This window comes from Sceloporus occidentalis, unplaced genomic scaffold (genome assembly GCF_023333645.1).
Source record: "Sceloporus occidentalis isolate IW3139 unplaced genomic scaffold, rSceOcc1.0.p SCAF_102, whole genome shotgun sequence".
Classification (NCBI taxonomy): domain Eukaryota; kingdom Metazoa; phylum Chordata; class Lepidosauria; order Squamata; family Phrynosomatidae; genus Sceloporus; species Sceloporus occidentalis.
In genome coordinates, this window is record NW_028317082.1 from 761,587 (window position 1) to 783,874 (window position 22,288).

General features: G+C 40.3%; 1 protein-coding gene across 1 annotated transcript in view; it reads right to left on the reverse strand.

The window, feature by feature from the left end:
- The window catches only part of LOC149283560 (SH3 and cysteine-rich domain-containing protein-like), a 191,878-nt gene that overhangs the window by 164,420 nt on the left and 5,170 nt on the right, over positions 1 to 22,288 (reverse strand). Inside the window, exons 3-4 of the mRNA XM_089497383.1 lie at positions 711 to 811; positions 265 to 346 (exon numbers count right to left, since the gene is read on the reverse strand). Of these exons, the coding sequence (XP_089353509.1) occupies positions 265 to 346; positions 711 to 811 (183 nt within the window). The remainder of the gene's footprint in view (positions 1 to 264; positions 347 to 710; positions 812 to 22,288) is intronic.

The following is a 22,288-nucleotide window of genomic DNA, read 5'->3' on the forward strand; positions in this document are numbered from 1 at the left end:
CAATCTATCATGAATGCTGCCAAGATGAAAGCACCTTTGTAAGACAACATATACAATGGGTATTTTCCAGTCCAAAACACAGAAAGGATTCAGATGATGAGTGTGTTTTTCCTTGTTACTCAAGATACCTGGTAGTTGTATTTGGCCTCAAATCTTTAAATAAAAGCCACCCAGGGTGTAGTTGCCCCCATTTCTGGGCAACATTCTTGGTCAGCAAGTTTAACATAAATATATTATGCCCTACTACACATGAAAAGTACTCACCAATTGGCATTACTTCTTTAATGCAGCCAAACTGCTCATGAATTAGGAGAGGAGAACTGTAGTAGCGTCGAAAACCTTTTGGCTAAAAAATGACATTCCAGTTGACAAAAAGAAACAATTTAATTGTATTTAAAATTTGTCTAAAAAGAATTAATTTAGCAACAAGAGTAAAATACTAATCTGTCTAGTAGGCCTATTTCAGTATGCAATTGCTTTAATATTGCCCTTTATCTCCCATTTAGTTTGTCAAGTGCCTACAACAATTATTTCTTTCCTAATTCTGTACTGTACTTGCAGCGAATAAATGCAATTTATTGGTTTGTTTCTATATTTTGGTAGATAATAAGGAACTTATTAAAGAAAGGAAATTATTAATTATTTAATTAAGGAAATTAATAAAATATTTTTACAATAAAAAAATCCACAACAGTCCATTATTTACTTACAAGCTTTCCCATGCACTGCTGAAAACTGATGGTCTCTGCACATTTGTGATGAATGCTCATCTTGCAAGCTTTGCAGCGTAGGCCATGTTTTGTATTTGTCCCTGTCAATTAACACAGATTGTTATTAACTCACATCAATAGTTTCCATGCATCTGACAATTTATTTCAGAGCCAGATCCTACCCACAGATAAAGTGTCTAGCAGAGTTAATACAGGGTTTGCATTCTATATGTTTTTGGAACATTTTTATAAATGCAATGTTCACAGTCACATAAATATTTTGACAATGTATGTTGGCATAATTGCACCAGGAGATAATAGTTAACTGTTTGGAAAATGAGCTTACCTACTCTTACCTACGCTCTCTAAAACTCCTACTCACTCTCTTCTAAACCCTGTCCCTGAATTCCTCCTTTCTATGTTCCCCAACTGCCCTGGGGCCATGTCTCCTTTTCCACAGCTCTGCTTCTTTTCTTGCCTTCTCTTGTTCTTCTGCCTTCTTCTGTCATTCGCTTCACCCCAGTATCAACTCTGTTAACCAGGCCTCCCAGAGCCCTTCATTCAAAAGGGGGAGGAATGATATCCTAGGTCCCGGGCCTTGCCTTAGTGTAATCATGTACCATTGTGTCCTGCTAGTTGGGGAGATGAAATAACACAAAATTTTACTATAACTGAGTCTTCAGGAAATAATCCTCATCTTTACCTAATCTTGTTAAACAGTTAAATTGCATTTGGCATTGTCACTGCCATCTATATATGTCCTCATTTTTTCACTGTAGAAGAAATTCCATTTATATGTAATTTATGGTAAATTTGTTTGTAATATTCAGTGTATCGTAATCTCCCACATATTATTCTTACGTCTGCTGATGTCCTAAGATCATTACTAAGACATACAAAGGCAATCCCGTTAACTCAATTTCCCTCATGGTAATAAAGAAAACATACACATCACAACAGCATAAAATCACTCTTATATATATATATAACAAAATAATAGTCTTTCCACTCACTTAAATCATGTATATAAAGATTATATTATGTATTGCTTGTCAAGTATTAATGTAACAGGAAAGCTTCTGCTATCTTTGTAAAACTTAAATGCTAATACATTGCATTGTGCTGCTAAGATTGTTTTTCCATTCTATATCTCCATGGGTTGCAAGCTTTACTTAAAATAAACTTGCCTTTTAAATAGTTTTCAACAGACGATAATTTGAGAATTAGCTAGCATGAGCATTATCAGGATTTGTATGGCATAGTCAGAAGTAAGCAGGACTAAACAGAAGTACACTCTTACTTATGATAAAGAGGACATACAAGGCAGCTGCTGAGGAAAATACCACACCATAGATTGTTTTATTATTATTTATTATCTAAGTATATGTGGGACTGAATAAGTATCTCAAGCAGCACTTATCACATACATTATAGTAATTCCCATAAAGAGTGCACTACCACAGTTAAATAGCTCACTAATGTTTACAGTATATGCTGAATCAAGCCAACATTATACCTGGAGACTTTTACTGCAGTCTCCCTGGAGCTGCCTGGAAAAGTGGCTTTGTAACTGACCAGGGCTAGCTGCAAGTAGAGGTTAGGTCAGCCACGCATAGGGGTAGGGCTTGCTCCAGACAGGCTGGGGATTGAACTGGGTAGAGAGCAGGTGAGAAATGGACAAAAAATAATGCTCCCCTACCTGGAAATGGAAAAAACTGACCTGGTTGACCTAGAGGAGCAGGGTATAGTAAATTGTTTATGATTCTGTTACACTTTGCTAGCCCCAGTTAGAATACATAACATTTTACATTCTTAGGTTGGGTTGCTTTACAGCGTAGGAGAAATCATCTTGACAACAATTTCAAACTCTATCAGAAGTCTACACACTAAATAACATAGCTGTATAATATTGGTTGGTGCACAAAGGCCCCATAATACTATGAATTGTTTGTTCATTTTTTAAAACATTTTTCAACAAATTTAATTTCCTGCCCTTTTAGTTGAGACAAAATGTGGATGGTTTTATTCAGAAACAAAATATTTTATCCAAAAATAAGTGTCTCTTTCTCTTTGTGCCTCTGCTCTCTCCACCAGTCCTGTCTGTGCCCCCTGCCCTCTCCCCCAGGTCTCTCTGTGTCCCATGCCCTTATCCCCAAGTCCCCTCTGTACTAGTTCCCCACAGCCTTCTCTGTGCTATCCTTGGCCTGTCTGCTCCCTTGCCCTCTCCCCTGCCTTGTATCTGCCCCCTTACTCACCTCCTTTAGGTATGAATTTGGTATATGTCACTGACAAACAACACCCCAATATGTATTCAGCAACATCTCCTGAGTACAGTTATACTAACCATGCATAGGTTTGTAAGGTTGTTTGAGGGCTAAAAGACCACATTTGGGAGGTGCACATTTTTTTTCTTTTCCTTTTGAGATCTGGTCAGTCTGCGTCCATGTCCTATGTTCATGGACATCTTTGAACCTGGACAATTTAATTTGCCCTATCACCCATGTATCAAGCCATATATTTTTTTAGCTAGACACTCCATGGGTATTTGAAATTCGGATATTTTTAACTTATCCTATGATATAATTTTGGGGAAAATACAGAGCTAATTTTAGTACTTGCTCCTAAAAATTAACGTTTGATTTTTTGTATTATTTATTTTTTACATTTTGTTAGAACTGGATGGTTCCCCTGATGGTGATATCACTGCATAATTATTTTAAAATGTCAGTTAATTTTTATTTTATTTTTTGAACCATTTTTTTTTTTTTTTTTTTTAAACTGGACGCCGCCATCTTACGAAAGGCAAAATCTCTTGCAGTGGTGCTTTTGACCACTCTCCAAATAGTATATGAAGGACCAGACACCCTGGGGAGGGGACCATATGGGGGTTCTTGCAGTAAATTTCGGTAACTCCGGAGAGCAGTCACAGTGCGCCCTGGGGTGGGTTTTCGGTGTCGCCGAATGCTTCGCTATCAAGACAGTTCAGCGACATGTTTAAGCTTAAGAGGTGATTGTATTGCATTGATAGTATCTCTGCTATTGCAATTGTTAATTACAGCCTTTTTTCTAGTGGCCTGTGTGTAAACTCTGGGCACTTGGCCCTGATTATTTTCAGCTCTTAATTAGCAGCTGTTAAAATTCAAAGCTTAAAAGGATCAAATCAGCAAGTTCCCAGAAACTCAGGGTGAGGGTTTCAAATGGTTGTATCTGTTAATAGCTCTGACTCTGTGTAGTGCATTTTAATAATATGACTCCTGGGCTCGGTCATGATAGGGTTAATTAGTTTAGTCATATGTCTTGTGACTTAGGCATCAGGTATCAACATGTGTAGACGACTGTGCTAGACAGATAAGGAAACGCTCAGGCACATAAGAACAAATTGGCAAAGGTGCCCGGCCAGCATCATAAGATGGAGGGCGAGCCTGTGTCACAGAACAGAAGCCACCTAGAGATAACACCATGACGTAAATACACTCGTCACTGAAGGATTCTGGAAAGTACCCACGATGGCTATAAAAAGCTAAGGCCGCCACCACAAAATTTGGAACCTCACCTGTGGTGTTTGCAAGAACTTGCACGGGACAGATCCAGAGATCCTTGCGTCTAAGACAAGTGGCTCTTCGAAAAGACTGTTCTGAGGGGTTTCCCAGTCTCTGCTGAGTTGCGAGTTAATCAGCTAGAGGAGTGATAACGACTTGGCTTGGTGATGTATAACTGTATTGACACTTGACACTATAGCATTGATTGCTGTGGTATTGATTGATTTGATTGTTTAACTCGTTTTACACACACACATATATACATACATATATGTTTGCATACACAACTATTTTCTGTCTGTGTAGTAAGAGTTCTATAATAAAGTTTTGCTTGATCAAATTGCTGTTTGTTGTGCTGTCATTCTCTATCCTCATTGATTGGGCAAAACACTCAAAAAGATCAGCTGCTATTTAAGAGCTGGCAACACTTCCATAACATTTGAGAGGGAAGGAGAGAGAGTACTCAGCTACAGCAGACAAAGGAAGCAAACTAAATAAAACAATTCACATATTTTTCATTCATTTTCGTTTCGTTGGGATCTCTACTTGTTTTAAAAGAGTTGTACAAATTCACAAATTTGCAAAATTCGTTAAAATTAAAGTTTGCATGATGCACAAGTCTAGTATTTAACATGTTATAGAGCTGTTTAAAATTTTACTCTTTACAGCTGTCATTTGTTTTACCTCATTTTGGACCTGGCAGTATAAACAGTTGTAAAACTGCATAGATAAAATGTTACTATCAAATTAACTGCAGTGTATGTATTTGAAAAGTCATATCATACCTAGTATATAAGCATGCACATTTATGCAGTATCAATTTAAGGAAGAGAGACAAAATACAGGATGATGTATATGTAAGGGGTGCTATAAGTTCATTGTTTATCTAGCAGATTGGATTTACTACTGTCTATGCCAGGGGTGTCCAACATGCGGCCCGCGGGACCTCGAGGTGCGGCCCACGTGAGATCGGCAGCCAGGATCACAAGAGCCCTGCTGCTTACTTGTGGGAGGGTCTATTGTCTTGCACAGAGGAAGTGGGAGGCCACGCCCCCTGCTGAAGTCTGCGAGCGGCATCAAGAGCTGTAGTGCAGGTAAGGGGGTGGGGGAGGGTGTTTGAATGAGTATGCGTGATTGAGGGAATTAATCTGTGAATGAATGAATTTGTGTGTGTGTGTGATAGCATGGATGTGTAAGTGCTGGAACCTAGGCATGATGGGACTGTGATTGCTGTTAGCAATCACACTCCTATCATGCCAAGTCAGCCAGTACATGCTGAAACCTGGCTAGCTGCCCCCTTGTGTATTGATGCTGCCAGCAGTATGGCTGACTTGGGATGATAGGAGTGTGACTGCTAACAGCTAACAGCAATCTGCTAACAGCAGTCACAGTCCCATCATGCCTAGGTTCCAGCATTTACTGGTTGCCTGGGTATAAAAAGAGTGTGTTTGCTGTTAGCAATCACACTCCTATCATGCCAAGTCATATTGTTGATTTTTTTTGTCCAATTGTGTTAACGCACTAAAATTGGACAAAAAATACAATAACTATTAATTTATATATGATTGTTGACAGCACTCCTATCATGCCCAGCCAGCCCGTACATGCTGGAATCTGGGTATGCCTGAGATTGCTGTTAACAATCATAATATATAATTTTTTTGTACAATTTTGGTGTGTAACTTACTTTTATTAAAAGTGTGGGATTTTTTTTATTATTTTTAAAGGTGAGGGGGGGTCATTTTCGGTTTCGTTTAAGTGAACCCTGAATTTTCGGTTTTGGTCCAGAATTTTCATTTTAGTGCATCCCTAAAATAAATAGAACTATTTAATTTTTACTTATCCAGAATCCTGAATTTGTAGTCACAAAACTTTCTAGGCCCAGAAATCAGTGAGAGGAAAAGTAAAGGTTTTGTGTCATTTACTTTATTTTAATCTGCATATCTTATTAAAGGCCATATTTTCTCACAGTGAAAAATGAGTGCGGCCCTCGTACGTATACAATTCTGATGAAGTGGCCCACTGCAGAAAAAACTTGGACACCCCTGGTCTATGCAATTACTTATTTTTACAAAAAGGATCAGATGAAAGAATAGCTAGATAGAATGTCTTAAATTCTTATATTTCCATTGTAACCCCTTCTGGACCAGGGCTGTTTTAACATTTTTGTGGTGCTTGTGTTTAGCTGTAATTTTCTTCTCTCTAATTTAATGAATCCACACAGGTTACAATATGGTTTTTTTTTTCAGAATTAGAAGGGCTTTCTTTCGGTACTGTTATTTTGATCATATATAATTTCCTATAAAAAATGTTTTCTCACGTTTATTTGAAAAATCCTTTACTCATATATGAAAGCTAATGAAAAAACATGCTAAGTAGATTCTAAAATTTGTCCTGAGCTTAAAAACACCCAATGTTTTGGTTTCTTTGCAAATTATAGGACAATAAATACAAGTAGCATTTTGCGATTTCAAAACCATTTTTTTGGAATCTGGTAATCCTGTCCCCCATGACCTATTTGGGACATCTTTGAAGCCGGTCAGTTCAGTTTACAGTAATCAAACCATATATTTTTGAAAACTAGACACCCTGGGGTATTTTAAATGCTGGTAATTTTACACTTTCCATGCACAAATTTTACTACCAGCCTTTGTCAAACTTTGTACTAGTAATTTTTTTTTTCCACACAAATTGTACTTCAGGTATACATTTACAGCTCCTGGTATATGTCACTTCAAAACAACAATAAAATATTTGACAGCAACATCTCCTAAGTACAGTGCCACTTATGGGTTGTCAGGTTATTTGGGGGCTAAAATGCCACATTTGGGACAAGCACAATTCAGTTTTTTAACTTTGAATTTTGACATCTGGTCCTTCTGCCCAATTTCTTATTTGGGACATCTTTCATACCGGCGAATTCAGTTTACCCCAATCAAACCATATATTTTTGAAAACTAGACACCCTAGGGTATTTTAAATAGTGGTATTTTAACACTTTCCATGCACTAATTCAGGTTTGAACTTATAGCTCCTGGTATATGTCACAGCCAAACACCCCAATATATTTTCAGCAAAAGTACACTGATACCTCCATTGCATAGGTTTGTCTGGTTATTTGAGGGCTAAAAGGCCACATTTGGGAGGTGCACATTTTTATTTTTTTTTCATTTTGACATCCTTATTGGGACATGTTTGAACCTGGCCAATTCAATTTACCCCATCAAACCATATATTTTTTAAGATAGACACCCCATGGGTATTTGAAATGTTAGTATTTTAACTTATTTAATGCCAGGATTTTTTGGAAGATACAGAGCTAATTTTAGCACTTGCTCATAAAAAAAGACCTTAGATTTTGTTGGAACTGGATGATTACCCTGATAGTGCCATCACTGCATAATTATTTTTAAATGTTACCACATTTTTATAATGTTTTTTAACCATTTACACTTTTTAATACTTTTTTATTTTTTACTATTCACATTGTGATTAGAAAGCTGGGCTCCATTGACTTGCATGGTTGAATGAAGTACCTGTATTCAACCTGCAGGGGGAGCTCATAGTTCTCTTCTCTGCCAAGAAAAGTGGGCCACAATTTGTCCACAGTGATGGAACATCTGTGTGATGCACGCAAACAACCTCCGCTGCTACCCAGCACTTCTGCCGGGGCTCTATGATGGAGCGCCAGCATGATGTGACTTCCGGTCATAGAAGCCCTGGTGGAAGAGCCGGGTAGCAGCTGAGGTTGTCTACGCGCATCGTGCAGATGTTCACCAGCTAACACCACTAGACACCAGGGAGTCTGAAGCACGGGGCACAAGTCTGGGGATGCATTGGTAAGTCTGGGGTACATATATGGGGGTATAAGGTATAAGGCACATCAGGGAGGCAGATTGGCAAAGATGGGGGTATAAGGCATGTCTGGGGGGCAGAATGATATATAGGTGGTATAAGGCATATAAGGGAGGCAGAGTGGCATTTAGGGGGGTATAAGGCTTATCTGGGGTGCGGATGTGCATTTTTCTCAATCATAGTTTTTATGAAATATTTACTAGCAAACCCTTTTTCCTATAGAGTAGTCTTATATTCAGGCTTTTTCTTTTTTTTCCTTAATTAATATTCAAATTTTGGGGGTCGTCTTATAATAAGCAAATATGGTAAATCCTTCCCTGGACATCATCAATTAGGCACCTGTGTGTCAGGTATAGCAGGGGTTAATAGAAACATGGTTTCTAACTCTCCTCCCCGTGATCCCTCTGCACCGATCACACTGTTACCTCTGTAGGGACTTGCATAGAGATCACAGCGTCTGTGCCTCATCGGAGGACAGGATTTCCCCTGCAGGGAATGCGCGGTCGCCGTTTAAAAATGTAACAGTTTTCCGGCTTTCATGCCAGAAGCCGTTTCATGAGATCAGGCAGCAGAAAGCTGGCAATGCTGGCTTCTGCTATCAGGGGGTTGTCCAGGCAGCCTGATCTCCCGTACAGTGGCAGGGCAGTGTCCCAGCCGCTGCAAGAAGGGCAGGACGTACCAGTACGTCCATAGGGGATTCTTGGGATGCATTTTTTTGGACAATAACCTGGTTGCATAAGTGTGCACACCCTCTTATAACTGGGGCTTTGGCTGTGTTCAGAATTAACCAATCACATTCAAACTCATGTTAAATAGAAGTCATTACACACCTGCCATCATTTAAAGTGACTTTTAAAAAGGCAAATTTCAATAAGATAAGGGCAGCTTTATAACATATTGACTGGCATAAACTCTTTAGTGATAAAGATAAAAAATGGAGTATCTTCAAACAAATATTAGAAAAGTACACTTCTCAGTATGTATCATTGTGTAATAAATATAAAAGAAACAGACTGAAACAAATGCGGCTTAGTGGGGAAGTAAACCAAGCAATTAAAAATAAGAAAATGGCTTTTAAAGCATTTAAATCAGACAAATCAGAGGCATCTTATAAAAGATATAAGGAAGCCAATAATGCATGCAAAAAAGGTGATCGGATGGGCTAAACTAGAAAATGAGAGAGGGATAGCCAAAGAGTGCAAAACCTGATTGGATGACTCAGACAAGGTGCTGCAGCAACTAAAGAAAGTCAATGTCAATAAAGCTCCGGGGCCTGATGGTATTCACCCACGAGTACTTGAGTTTGTGCAAAATTGGAAAGAGCCACAACTGGGGTTTTTTTGCCTTCTTTGGATCAACAGCAAGAAATAAACAGATATGAGAAGGGCTGAACTTCATGGACGCATGTCTTTTTTCAGCCTATCTAACTATGTAACTATGATGAATCACAAATAAAGTTCAGCTGTTCTAGTAGGATTTACCTGACATTTGCTTAGTTGCATCTCAGAGGAAAAGCCAAGGTGCGCAGAGAGCTTCCAAAGCATCGGAGGGATCTCATTGTTGAAAGATATCAGTCAGGAGAAGGGTACAAAAGAATTTCCAAAGCATCAGATATACAATGGAACACAGTGAAGTCATCACCAAGTGGAGACAATATGGCACAACAGAGACATTACCAAGAACTGGACGTTCCGCCAAAATTGATGAAAAGACGAGAAGAAAACTGGTTAGGGAGGCTTACAAGAGGCCTACTGCAACATTAAAGGAACTGCAGGAATTTGTGGCAAGTACTGGCTGTGTGCTATATGTGACAACAATCTCCTGTATTCTTCATACGAATGGGCTATGGGGTAGGGTGGAAAGACGGAAGCCATTTTTTACAAAAAAACCCATCCAAGCCCGGCTGAAGTTTGCAAAAACAAACATCCCCCAAAAGCATGTGTGAAAATGTATTATGGTCTGATAAAACCAAGGTTGAACTTTTTGGCCATAATTCCACAAGGTATGTTTGGCGCAAAAACAACACATCACCCAAAGAACACCATACCCACAGTGAACCCACATGAAGCATGGTGATGGCAGCATAATGCTTTGGGGTGGTTTTTCTTCAGCTGGAACTGGCACAAAACCTTTAGGCATCCGTCAGGAAGCTGAAGTTCACCTTACAGCACGACAACGACCCAAAGCACGCATCCAAATTCACAAAAGCATGGTGTTACCAGAAGAAGATTAACATTTTGGAATGGCCCAGCCAGAGCCCACACCTGAATCCAATTGAACATCCATGGGGTGATCTGAAGAGGGCTGTGCACACGTATGCAACCAGGTTATTGTGAGGTTTTTTAAACAAAAAATCCCCCCTGAAAGATTTCAGCTTTTTTTGCAATTGTATTGTTCACGTTATAGGTCACATTAAAGGTGGTAAAAGTTTTGACATGATTTATCTTTGTCTCATTCTTTAAAATTGTTGTACCTACCGTTCCCGCTGGGGTCCCACTTGCACGTCCTCTTTGTGTACTGTCGTGCGCTCAACATGTACACGGAGGGGCGTGCACACTGAACGGTCACGCCCACTGGCCGCAGCGTGTCAGCGGCGATCGGGTAAACGAACCGCCGCTACGCGCTCACGGCGCTCGAACAGTGCCTCTTCTGCCTGTGTGGCGATTCCGCGTCCCTTGCGGAGGTAACACAGACAGAAATTGTTTAGTGTTGCCATCGCGACAACTCTATTCAGTGCCTTGGTCGCGATGACGTCATCTTACCTTTGATTGGTCCACTCCCTGTTCTCCCGCCATTGGCTCTATTTAAACACCATTGCCCAGTGTTCCAGTGCCGTTCAACGAGTCACTAGTACTGTACTCAGGGTTATTGTTGCTTTGTCTTTATTCGCTTGAAATCTTGTGTACCAGACCTCGGCTTTCGTTTTCCTGACATTGATCCTGTGCTGCCTGCCCCGACCTCGGCTGTTGTTTCCTGACATTGCTCCTGCGCTGCCTGTCCCGACCCCGGCTTGTTTCGTCTTCGGTCCTCTGCTTCCGGTCCTGATTTTTCTGTTCGCTCAGATTGATCGTACCGTCCCTTGGCGAGCACACACCATTCCTGCATGGTTCATCACCTGTGTTGCCTGAGCCGATGTAACAAAAATCACGAGCCTGGCATTTTTACAGGGGTGTGCAGACTTTTTATATCCACTGTATAGCATGGGTTAACACAGTATGCATTGAACATATCTCTGGATACTCTGAGAAAAAAAAAGCTGTCAGAAGGACAAAAAGCTCTACCACAGAAACAGAACAGAACTGCTGTCTGTTGAAGCACATAGCCTGCAAAAAATTGTCTGTCCTCTGTAGCATCACTATTAGTTACAAAATGCCTCTGGAAGCAACATCAGCACCAGCACTGTATATTGGCAACTTCATGACATGAGTTTCCACCAGCTGCCAACAAGCCAAAGACAACTACAGTTATGCTCAAATGTTTGCATACCCTGGCAAAAAAAATGTTAAATGTTGGCATTGATTTTGAAAATATGACTGATCATGCAAAAAATTGTCTTTTATTTAAGGCCGTATAAAGCCATTTATTATTACATAGTTGTTTGCCTCCTTTTAAATCATAATGATAACAAATATCACCCAAATGGCCCTCATCACAGGTTTACGTTACATAGTTACATAGTTCATAAGGTTGAAAAAAGACCTAAGTCCATCAAGTTCAACCCTTCTACCTAGCCTTCCTATTCTTGATCCAAAAGAAGGCAAAAAACCCTTAATTAACCCCCTTCGTGACAAAGGCTGATTTTACTTTTTGTACCCTTCGTGACAATGGCCGTTTTAACATTTCTGCGCTGCTCGTGTTTAGCTGTAATTTTCTTCTTTCCCGTTTACTGAACCCACACGCATTATATATTGTTTTTTTCAGGACAAGAATGGCTTTGTTTAGATGACATTGTTTTGATTGTATCATATTATTTACTATTAAAAAAGTATAAAATATGGTGAAAAATTTCTAACTTTTAGTTGAAAAATCTTTTACTCATCTATAAAAGGTAATGAAAAAACCTGCTAAATAGATTCTACTATTTGTCCTGAGTTTAGAAATACCCAATGTTTTTATGTTTTTTTGCTTTTTTCTACACATTATGGGGCAATAAGTACAGGTAGCGTCTTGCTATTTCAAAGCCATTTTTTCCAAATCTGGTAATTCTTCCCCCCATGTGCCATTTCGGGTATATTTGAAGCCGGCCAATGCAATTTACCCCATCAAGTCATATATTTTTGAAAACTAGACAGCCCAGGGTATTCCAAATGCTAGTATTTTAACCCTTTCCAAGCACTAATTCTACCATTAGCCTTTGTCAAACGTTATGGTAGTAATTTTGTTTGCATTTGTTTTGTCACACACATTTTACTTCAGGTATGAATAAACAGGTTCTGGTATATGTCAGTATCATAAAACACCCCAATATGTGTTTAGCAACATCTCTTGAGTACAGCGATACCTCACATGAATGATTTTGCCTGGCTTTTTGGGGGCAAAAGGGTCACATTTGGGGCATGCGCATTTTCAATGTTGAACTTTGGCGTTTGGCGATCAACTGCCCATGCCCTATTTGGTACATCTTTGAGCCGGGCCAGTTCAGTGTGCCCAACAAAACCATATATTTTTGAAAACTAGACACCCCAGGGTATTTCAAATGCTAGTATTTTAACTCTTTCCATGCACCATATCTACCACCAGTCTTTGTCAGACTTTGTGGTAGTCATTTTTTTGCATTTGTTTTGTCACACACATTTTACTTCAGGTATGAATTAAAAGGTTCTCGTATATGTCACTATCACCAAACACCCCAATATGTGTTTGGCAACATCTCCTGAGTACAGCGATACCTCACATGAATGATTTTGCCTGGCTGTTTCGGGGGCAAAAGGGCCACATTTGGGACATGCGCATTTTTCAATGTTGAACTTTGGCATATGGGGATCCACTGCCCATGCCCTATTTGGTACATCTTTGAGCCGGGCCAGTTCAGTGTGCCCAACAAAACCATATATTTTTGAAAACTAGACACCCCAGGGTATTTTAAATGCTGGTATTTTAACTCTTTGCATGCACACATTTTACCACCAGAATTTTTTCAAAGTTTGCAGTAGTATTCTTTTGTGTGTATTTTTCCCCCACACACCTATGTAATGTATGAATTTACAGCTCCTGGTATATGCCGCTGTCACACGACACCCCAATATGTGTTCAGCAACATCTCCTGAGTACAGTGATACCCCACATGCATGGGTGTGTCATTTTTTGGGGGAACTAAAAGGCCACATTTGGTACGTGTGCATTTTTCTAATTGGAAATTAGATGTGTGGCCATCCTTCCCCCCGTGTTAATTGGGACATTGTTGAACCCGGCCAATTCAATTTTCCCCATCAAATCATACATTTTTTAAAAGTAGACACCCCATGGGCATTTAATATGCCAATATTTTAACTCTTTCCATGAGAGAATTGTTTTAAGCTAATGTGCTAATTTTAGGACTTGCTCACAAAAATATATTTTTTATATATATATTTTATTTTTTTTTTGCCTTTTTTTAAAAAAAAATTCAAATTTTTTTTCAACTTGAAGTGACATCAGTGGGAAATTATTTTTACATTTTACTGTTTTTTTTACTATTTTTTTCTAATTATTATTAATTTTATTTTATATTTTATTTTATTGTTACTAATCACACTGTGATTAGAAAGCTGGGCTCCATTGACTTGCATGGTTGAATGCAGTACCTGTATTCAACCTGCAAGTGGAGCCAGAGTTCTCTAGAGGGTCTGGAGTCCATCTTGCAGATGGCAAACATCACTGGCAGTGGCGGCTCTCCGAGCTAGAAAAACGAGGGGATATGATAACGTTATATAAATATATGCAGGGCCAATATAAAGAGCTCTTCAGTGACCTGTTCATTAACAGAAATATACAAAGAACAAGAGGTTACCCTCTGAGACTGGAAGAGCGCAGGTTTCATAGACGACAAAGGAAGGGATTCTTTACAGTGAGGACAATCTAGCGAACTCTTTTATCTTTATTATTTTTTTTCCCGGGCTCTCCAGAGCGGTCACAGTCCATCTAGAGGTAGGTGTTTGGTGTGTCGCTGGATGCCTCCTGAACGAGGCATTCCAGCGACACCATTTAAGTTTAGGAGGCGATCGTTGATCGCCTCCTAAACGCTTTTAAAACCGGCGCCCGCCATTGTATGGCGGTTGTTGACGCCCCGGGGAGGGGCCAGAGATGGCCCCTGGTGCCGATCGTGGCGTTGCTGAATGTCTCGAGGTCGAGGCATTACAGCAACGCCGTTTGGGTGCAGAAAGCGAACGTAGATCACTTTCTGCACCCGTTTAAAGACGTGCCGGTTCTGGCACGTCATTTGTCGTAAACGACTTGTTTTTCCGTGTCGTGCCAGAACCGGCAATTGTTATTAAGGGGTTAAGCTACTTCGAATTCTGCCATCAGGGGAAAAAATTTATTCTTGACTCCAAGAGGCAATCGGATTTCTCCTTGGACCAAGAAGCTCTAAAATATTAATGTTATTCTTTTTATATCCCTGTATGTCATGCCTTTCTAAGAAAATATTGAGGCCCCTTTTGAAGGTATCTAATGTATTGGATAACACCACCTCCCTTGGAAGTAAATTCCATACCTTTATTGTCCTCACTGTAAAGAATCCCTTCCTTTGTCGTCTATGAAACCTGCGCTCTTCCAGTCTCAGAGGGTAACCTCTTGTTCTTTGTATATTTCTGTTAATGAACAGGTCACTGAAGAGCTCTTTATATTGGCCCTGCATATATTTATATAACGTTATCATATCCCCTCGTTTTTCTAGCTCGGAGAGCCGCCACTGCCAGTGATGTTCGCCATCTGCAAGATGGACTCCAGACCCTCTAGAGAACTCTGGCTCCACTTGCAGGTTGAATACAGGTACTGCATTCAACCATGCAAGTCAATGGAGCCCAGCTTTCTAATCACAGTGTGATTAGTAAAAATAAATTAAAAAATAAAATAAAATTAATAATAATTAGAAAAAAATAGTTAAAAAAACTGTAAAATGTAAAAATAATTTCCCAGGGGAACCTTCAAGTTGAAAAAAATGAAATATATATATATATATATATATATATATATATATATAGATATATTATATATAAAAATATATTTTTGTGAGCAAGTCCTAAAATTAGCACATTAGCTTAAATCAATTCTTGCATGGAAAGAGTTAAAATACTGGCATATTAAATGCCCATGGGGTGTCTACTTTAAAAAAATGTATGATTTGATGGGGTAAATTGAATTGGCATGGGGGCAAGAATTACCAGATTTGGAAAAAATGGCTTTGAAATAGCAAAACGCTACCTGTACATAACGTGTAGAAAAAAGCAAAAAAACATAAAAACATTGGGTATTTCTAAACTGAGGACAAATAATAGAATCTATTTAGCAGGTTTTTTCATTACCTTTTATAGATGAGTAAAAGATTTTTCAACTAAAAGTTAGAAAAAGTCATTTTTTACCATATTTTATACTTTTTTTAATAGTAAGTAATATGATACAATCAAAACAATGTCACCTAAAGAAAGCCCTTCTTGTCCTGCGCAGAAATGTTAAAACGGCCATTGTCCCGAAGGGTACAAAAAGTAAAATCAGCCTTTGTCACGATGGGGTTATACATAAAATTAACTCTTCACAAAAAATAATTAAATCTAACGACTTCATTTTTCCCAGATCATTACCCTCACAGTGAATAATTATTGTGTTTGGCCACGGCAGCCAGTGTACACATTCATCTAAAGAATCTTTTAACTGATCTATTCTTAAACCCCTTATGCCCACCCAATAAATTACTATCTCATCTCTATAAAAAAAAACATCTCTATCTGAAAAAAACAATAAGAAGAAAAAAGAAGAAAATTATAGCTAAACACGAGCAGTGCAGAAATGTTAAAACGGCCATTGTCCCGAAGGGTACAAAAAGTAAAATCAGCCTTTGTCACGAAGGGGTTAATTTTTATTTTTTCTACCATAATGCATAACTTTGCATTTCTCTATATTGAACCTCATCTGCCACTTGCACACCAAGTCCCCAACTCTGTCTAAATCTTCCTGCAAAGAAGAAACATCAAGATTAGTCTGAATTACCTGGCCTAATTTTGTGTCATCAGCAAAAACTGTGACATGGCTCTCAATGCAGCTTGGGAGATCATTTATAAATAAATTAAAAACGTACTGTTGAATGTTTGGCCTTGTTACAGACACACAAAGTGAAACAAAGGTTAAAATGGCAATTAAAGCTTCATTTCCCACATCTGTGGCTTTTTTAATTGCAATTAGTGTATGTGTATAAATAGCCAATAGCTCTCATGTGGATGCACTGAGCAGGGTAGATACTGAGCCATGGGGAGCAGAAAAGAAACAAGGTAATAGAACTTTACAAAGATGGAAAAGGATATAAAAAGCTTTGAAAATGTCAGTCAGTACACGTATTAAGTAGAATTTTGTGGATCTCAAAGCCAAGGTCCAGCAGACCAAGAAAGATTTCAGCCACAACTGCCATTTTCGGAATACAAAGAAAAACCCACAGGTAACCCCAGGAGAAATACAGACTGCTCTGGAAAAAGATGGTGTAGTTGTTTCAAGGAGCAAAATACGAGGATACTTGAACAAAAATGAGATGCACGGTTGAATCACTAGAAAGAATCCTTTACTGTGCCAATGCCACAAAATTTGTAATTTGGAGTGGAGGGACTAAACTTGGGCTTTATGGTCACAAACATACACGCTATGTTTGAAGAGGGGTCAACCAGGCTTATAGCGAAAAGAACACCATCCCCGATGTGAAGCATGGTGGTGGCACACTGATGTTTTGGGGTGTGTGATCTCTAAAGGCACAGGAAACCTTGTGAAAATTGATGGCAAGATGAATGCAGCATGTTATCAGAAAATGCTGGCAGACAATTTGCATTCTTCCGCACGAAAGTTGCCCATGGGACCCTCTTGCACTTTCTAGCACGACAATGACCCTAAGCACAAGCCCAACTTGACCCTCCAGTGGTTACAGCAGAAAAAGGTGACTTCTCTGGAGTGGCCATTACGCTCTCCTGACCTTAATATCATAGAGCCACTCTGCGGTTCATGCAAGACGACCAAAGACTTTGCATGACCTGGAGGCATTTTGCCATGACGAATGGGCGGCTATAACCCCTGCAAGAAATTGGAGCCTCATAGACAACTATTACAAAATACTGCACACTGTCATAGATGCTTAAGGGGGCAATAAACAGTATTAAGAATTAGACTTGTGCATTCGTATTCAGACAGACATGAAAAGGCGTTTTTGTTGTTCAAACCGAATACTGAAGAAAAGAACATGGCGGTGGCAAAATGTACACGAAGCCAAGACGCATAATTCTTAGTTTCTTCGTGTTTGTCTTCGTTTTCGCGGCGCGTCCGACAATGATTGAGCGAGAGAGTGAACTGATCTTCTTTTGTCCAATCAGCTCACTCTTGTGACATCATGCTGAGGGCTCGTCCAATGTATGTGCTGTATTTTTTTTAAATAGCAAAAAAATAGCCTTTATAAAAGCAGAGCTTGCATGAGATCTATTTATTTCTGTTGTGACTGCTTTTGCGACACTGCTGTGCTGCTTTAGAGCATTACAGAGAGAGGAGAGATTGTTCTGTGTGAGACTGGTAATAGCCACAGCCTGCCACTTCTCATAGTGTACTCTTGCTGAAATAGGTTTTTTTTCAGTGATTCTGTGAAACTGTCAACTGTGTAGTGCTGTTGAGCAACCACTGTCAGTAGCAGTGTAGAGAGCCTAGAGACGGAGAGTGAGATTAGTGTGCCATCTCCCAGTGTTTGCAGGACTAGTCCTGCTGCTGCTTATCCACCCAGAGCAGTAGAAGCAGAAACTAAAAGGGCAGAGTCCAAGGCTCTCCACGACCCAATTTGGGAGCAGTATGAAAGTGTAGAAGAAGGGCTCTATGGAAAGTGCAAACATTGTGGGAAGCTAATCAGCAGAGGGAAAGTGTCTGGACATTTCACCAGTGCTGCGATGAAGCATCACCTCAGCACTCAACATAATGCTGTGTTATTGGGGAAAGAGGCATAAAAATGTAGGACAGGCAGCATAGCTGGTGGCCATGGTACTACTACAACAACTAGTACCATCTCCAGAGAGAGTGGAAAAACCCCAACAGCAGCTACAGCTAGTGCTGGCAGCCAAAGATCAAGGTAGGTTGGAGCATTGCAACATGTCTAGCCCACCCTGAAAGAATTTGGGGCATACCACTCCAGGAGGTCAATGTCCAAACAACAATGATTGAAAGGGGAGCCTTTCAAACAACTGATGGCAGCTGTGGCTCCACAATACACAATTCCACTTTCAGTAGGAATATTGTCCCCTTACTGTATAGGTCCTGTGTTTCAGCAGTGAAAGAGGAGCTTTCCAATGCTGATGGTCAGTGTGTACATTTCACAACAGATTTGTGGAGTGCACCTAGCGGGCAGCATGCCTTTTATTTCCTTGACGGCACACTGGTGGCAGCCCGGTGAGTCTAAGGAAGCTGCTGCTGCAGCAGGCTACTGATCATTCCTTCTCCATGCAGAAGCGATAGATGCAAAGCACACTTCCAAAAATATTCTGCATACAATTAGGAAAATGTTTTCTCTTTGGGTGGGAGCCGAGGCGACACCAATGTTGAAGTGGGATCTGTGGTAACTGACGAAGGTGCAAACATGGTGAAAGTACTGCGAGATGATCATGTTGTTGGTGTGCGTTGTGCAGCGCACATTTTCCATTTTATAGTCAAGGCACCCATCGCAGAAGAAAGTAATTTAGCAGCAGTAGTTCTGTCATGCTGTAGGAAGATTGCTGGGCACTTCCACCACAGTGTTAAGGCTAGCCAACTTTTGAGGGAAGAGTAAGAGAGGGCAGGTCTTCCCGTACACTGTCTACGACAAGATGTGGGTATGCGGTGGAACTCCACTTTAGATATGCTGGAGAGGATTTTGGAGCAGCAGAAGGCAATCCACAATCTTGCATCAGAGCACAACATTGGGATTATATCTTCATTGAATAGGGAGGATTGGACAGTGATCGCTCAGATAAACCATTCAGGGATGACACTAAAAATGTAATCTTAAACACTGCCAGTCTGGGCCAGGTAATCCCAGTGTTCTCCCATCTAGACAGCAAGATGGATGTGTTCCTTGAAAACCGTGTCATTGTCAGGAAGCTGAAGTCCCGAAATGATGCTAGCATGCCTTTGCGATCCAAGGATTAAGGGAAAGCTAGCAATCAAATTGAATGTTCTTAGTAGCTACCAGGAACAATTGATCCAATGGCGTGACTTGCAGTGGAAAAGGGGAATGCTGTCCAAAGAGGGAGAGGTGCAGGAGGATGATTATTGTCTGCTACTCCTATCAGCAGCAGTGAACACAGATGAGTAGAGGGGCTGTGTTTTGGGAAGAGGCACTTGGGAGTATAGTCGGCCCCACTGACTAGCAGCAGAAAGGAGAGTAGTGCTGCTGAAATGGTCAAACTTTACCTCTGTGAAGTTCCTTCTGCGCCTAATGTTGACCCACTTAGCTACTAGGATGAAAAGAATAATGTGTGGCCTGCACTCTCAGGGGTGCGCAGCAGCTACTATCATGTCCCCCAACCACTGTTCAAAGCGAGCACGTGTTTTCTATGATTGGAAATATAGCGCTCACACATGGCACCTCATCTGATGGAGCAGATTGCTTTTCTGCCCAAGCTGGCATCTCTTAGATTGGAAAGTAGCCAGCTTACACTAGGGCCCAGTGTTTCAGCTCTGGGAGTCAGCTGCCAAACGTCAAGGACTGACAGTGTTTGGATGCTTTGCCCTGGGATTGAAACAGGTGAGCGGGTCGCCAACTGCCCACTCCTTCACCGTCAGGAGTTAAAGGTCCGAACGAGTGACTCTATTGGTCGCTCGAATGGACCTTTAACTCCTGGAGCAGGCAGACTCCCCAGGCTGAGTTTTGGCACCAGGAGTACTTTAAAGCTCCGTACGAGTGACTCTATTGGTCGCCGGCAGGGGGCTCATCTCACATCAACCAATGAAGAGCAGCTGCGACCAATAGAGTTGCTTGTACGGACCTTTAAAATCCTGGCGCCAAAGCTGCTGCGTACCGCGTTAACCCCGTATTAACCCAGGAATGGGCGAATATTAGTGGAATACAAAGATTTTTCTCCCCACCAAGAGTTGGCCGGCGCCCAAGTCTATTTAGAACTAAGGCTATGCAGACTTTTGAACAGAGGTCACTTCATTTTTTTATGATTGCGCCATTCTGTTATAACCAACAGTTGCATATGAATCCCATAAGAAATAAAACAAGTGTGTTTTGCCTGCTTACTCTTGTTTTCTTTAAAAATGGTACATATATTACCAATTCTCCAAGGGTATGCAAACGTTTGATCACAATTGTATGTGCTAAGTGTCAGTTGGAGCGGTGTAAACCACACACCGCCACTGGACTCTGAAATATTGATAAAGTGTTCACTGGAGTGATGAACAAATTTGGGTTTGACAAATGCCAAGAGAATGCTACTTATAGGAATGCATAGTGCCTATTGTAAGATTTGGTGAAGGAGGGATAATGGTCTGGGGAGGTTTTTTTAAGGGTTGTGTTATGTCCCTTAGTTCCCGTGATGGGTAATATTATTGTTATGCCATACAAAGACATTTTAGACAACTGTATGCTTTCAACTTTGTGGTACCAGTTTGGAGAAGGCCTTTTTCATTCTAACATGACTGTGTCCCTGTGCACAAAGCAAGATCCATAAAGACACAAGTTTGGTGTGGAGGAACTCGAGTGGCCTTCACAAGGAACGTATTTGGGATACATTGGAATGCAGATTGCGAGCCAGGGCTTCTTGTCCAACATCAGCGCCTGACCTTAAAATGCTCCTTAGGCTGAATAGGCACAAATTCCAACAGGCACACTCCAAAATCTTTTGGAGAGCCTTCCCAGAAGATTGGAGGTTGTAATAGCTGAAACGCCGTATTAATGCTAATGAATTTGGAATGGGATGTTTAACAAGCTCATATAAGTGTGATGGTCAGTTTGGTCATATGATTTATCTCATGTGAAAGGGTGTTGAAAGGGTAAATGTATGTTCTGCAGAATCTACTCATGCATTTGCAGCTATCATATGCATTAAAGTGCATATGATGCCCCGAGCGTTCCTATAAGCTTATCCCATTTACCATCTTCCAACTTTTTCACCGAGCACAGGAGGGACATTGGATGAGTGCATGGTGGAAGTACGCAAGTTAGCGCAAACTCATATTTGAAACTTGCAAGCAACTAAAAACTTGCTTTTATTATGCACAACAACTTGACTCATTAAGTCGAGGGTGTGCAATTTAAGACTGCATACTAATACACTTTGCCAAGTTGGGTGCATTCACATCTTAGCCAACAGACCTGCCTGAGTAAAATAATTTGTAATTCATATTAGCTAGTGTTAAAGTGGTACATAAGATAGCAGATAAAGCAGAACTCTTTTCTTTTACTTATATCGCTATTATTTTTTCTGAACTGGAGTGCAGTCTCGCAGTAAGAAGACAACTCTTTCTTTTTTTTTTTCAAAAGGATGGGTTTTCAAGTAGGGATGCACCAAAATGAAAATTCTGGACCGAAACTGAAAATTCAGCATTCACTTGGCCGAAGTCGAAACCGAAAATGACCCCCCCACCCCCCCAAAAAAATAACCCACTTACATAAAAGTAAGTAACACACCAAAATTGGACAAAAAAATTTATAACAATATTAATATACTGTATTGGCTCACATATAGGCCGCACCCGAATATAGTCTGCACCCTAAAAGTTAGGTGCTTTTCTAAAGAAATTTTTTTCTTAGTAAAAAAACCATAGAATAGATATGCTGCCACTCTGCCCTCTCCCGAGATATGCTGCCACTTTGCCCTCCCCCGATATCTACTGCCACTCTGCCCTCCCCCGAAATGTATACTGCCACTCTGCCCTCCCCGGTTTCTCATATTTATGTTTTTTTTTTATTGTGGGGAGTCTGGTGATAGGTCCTATACCTTCATACCTCCTAACATTTGAAAATGTAAAAGAGGGACACTTTTTTTTTTTTAAATC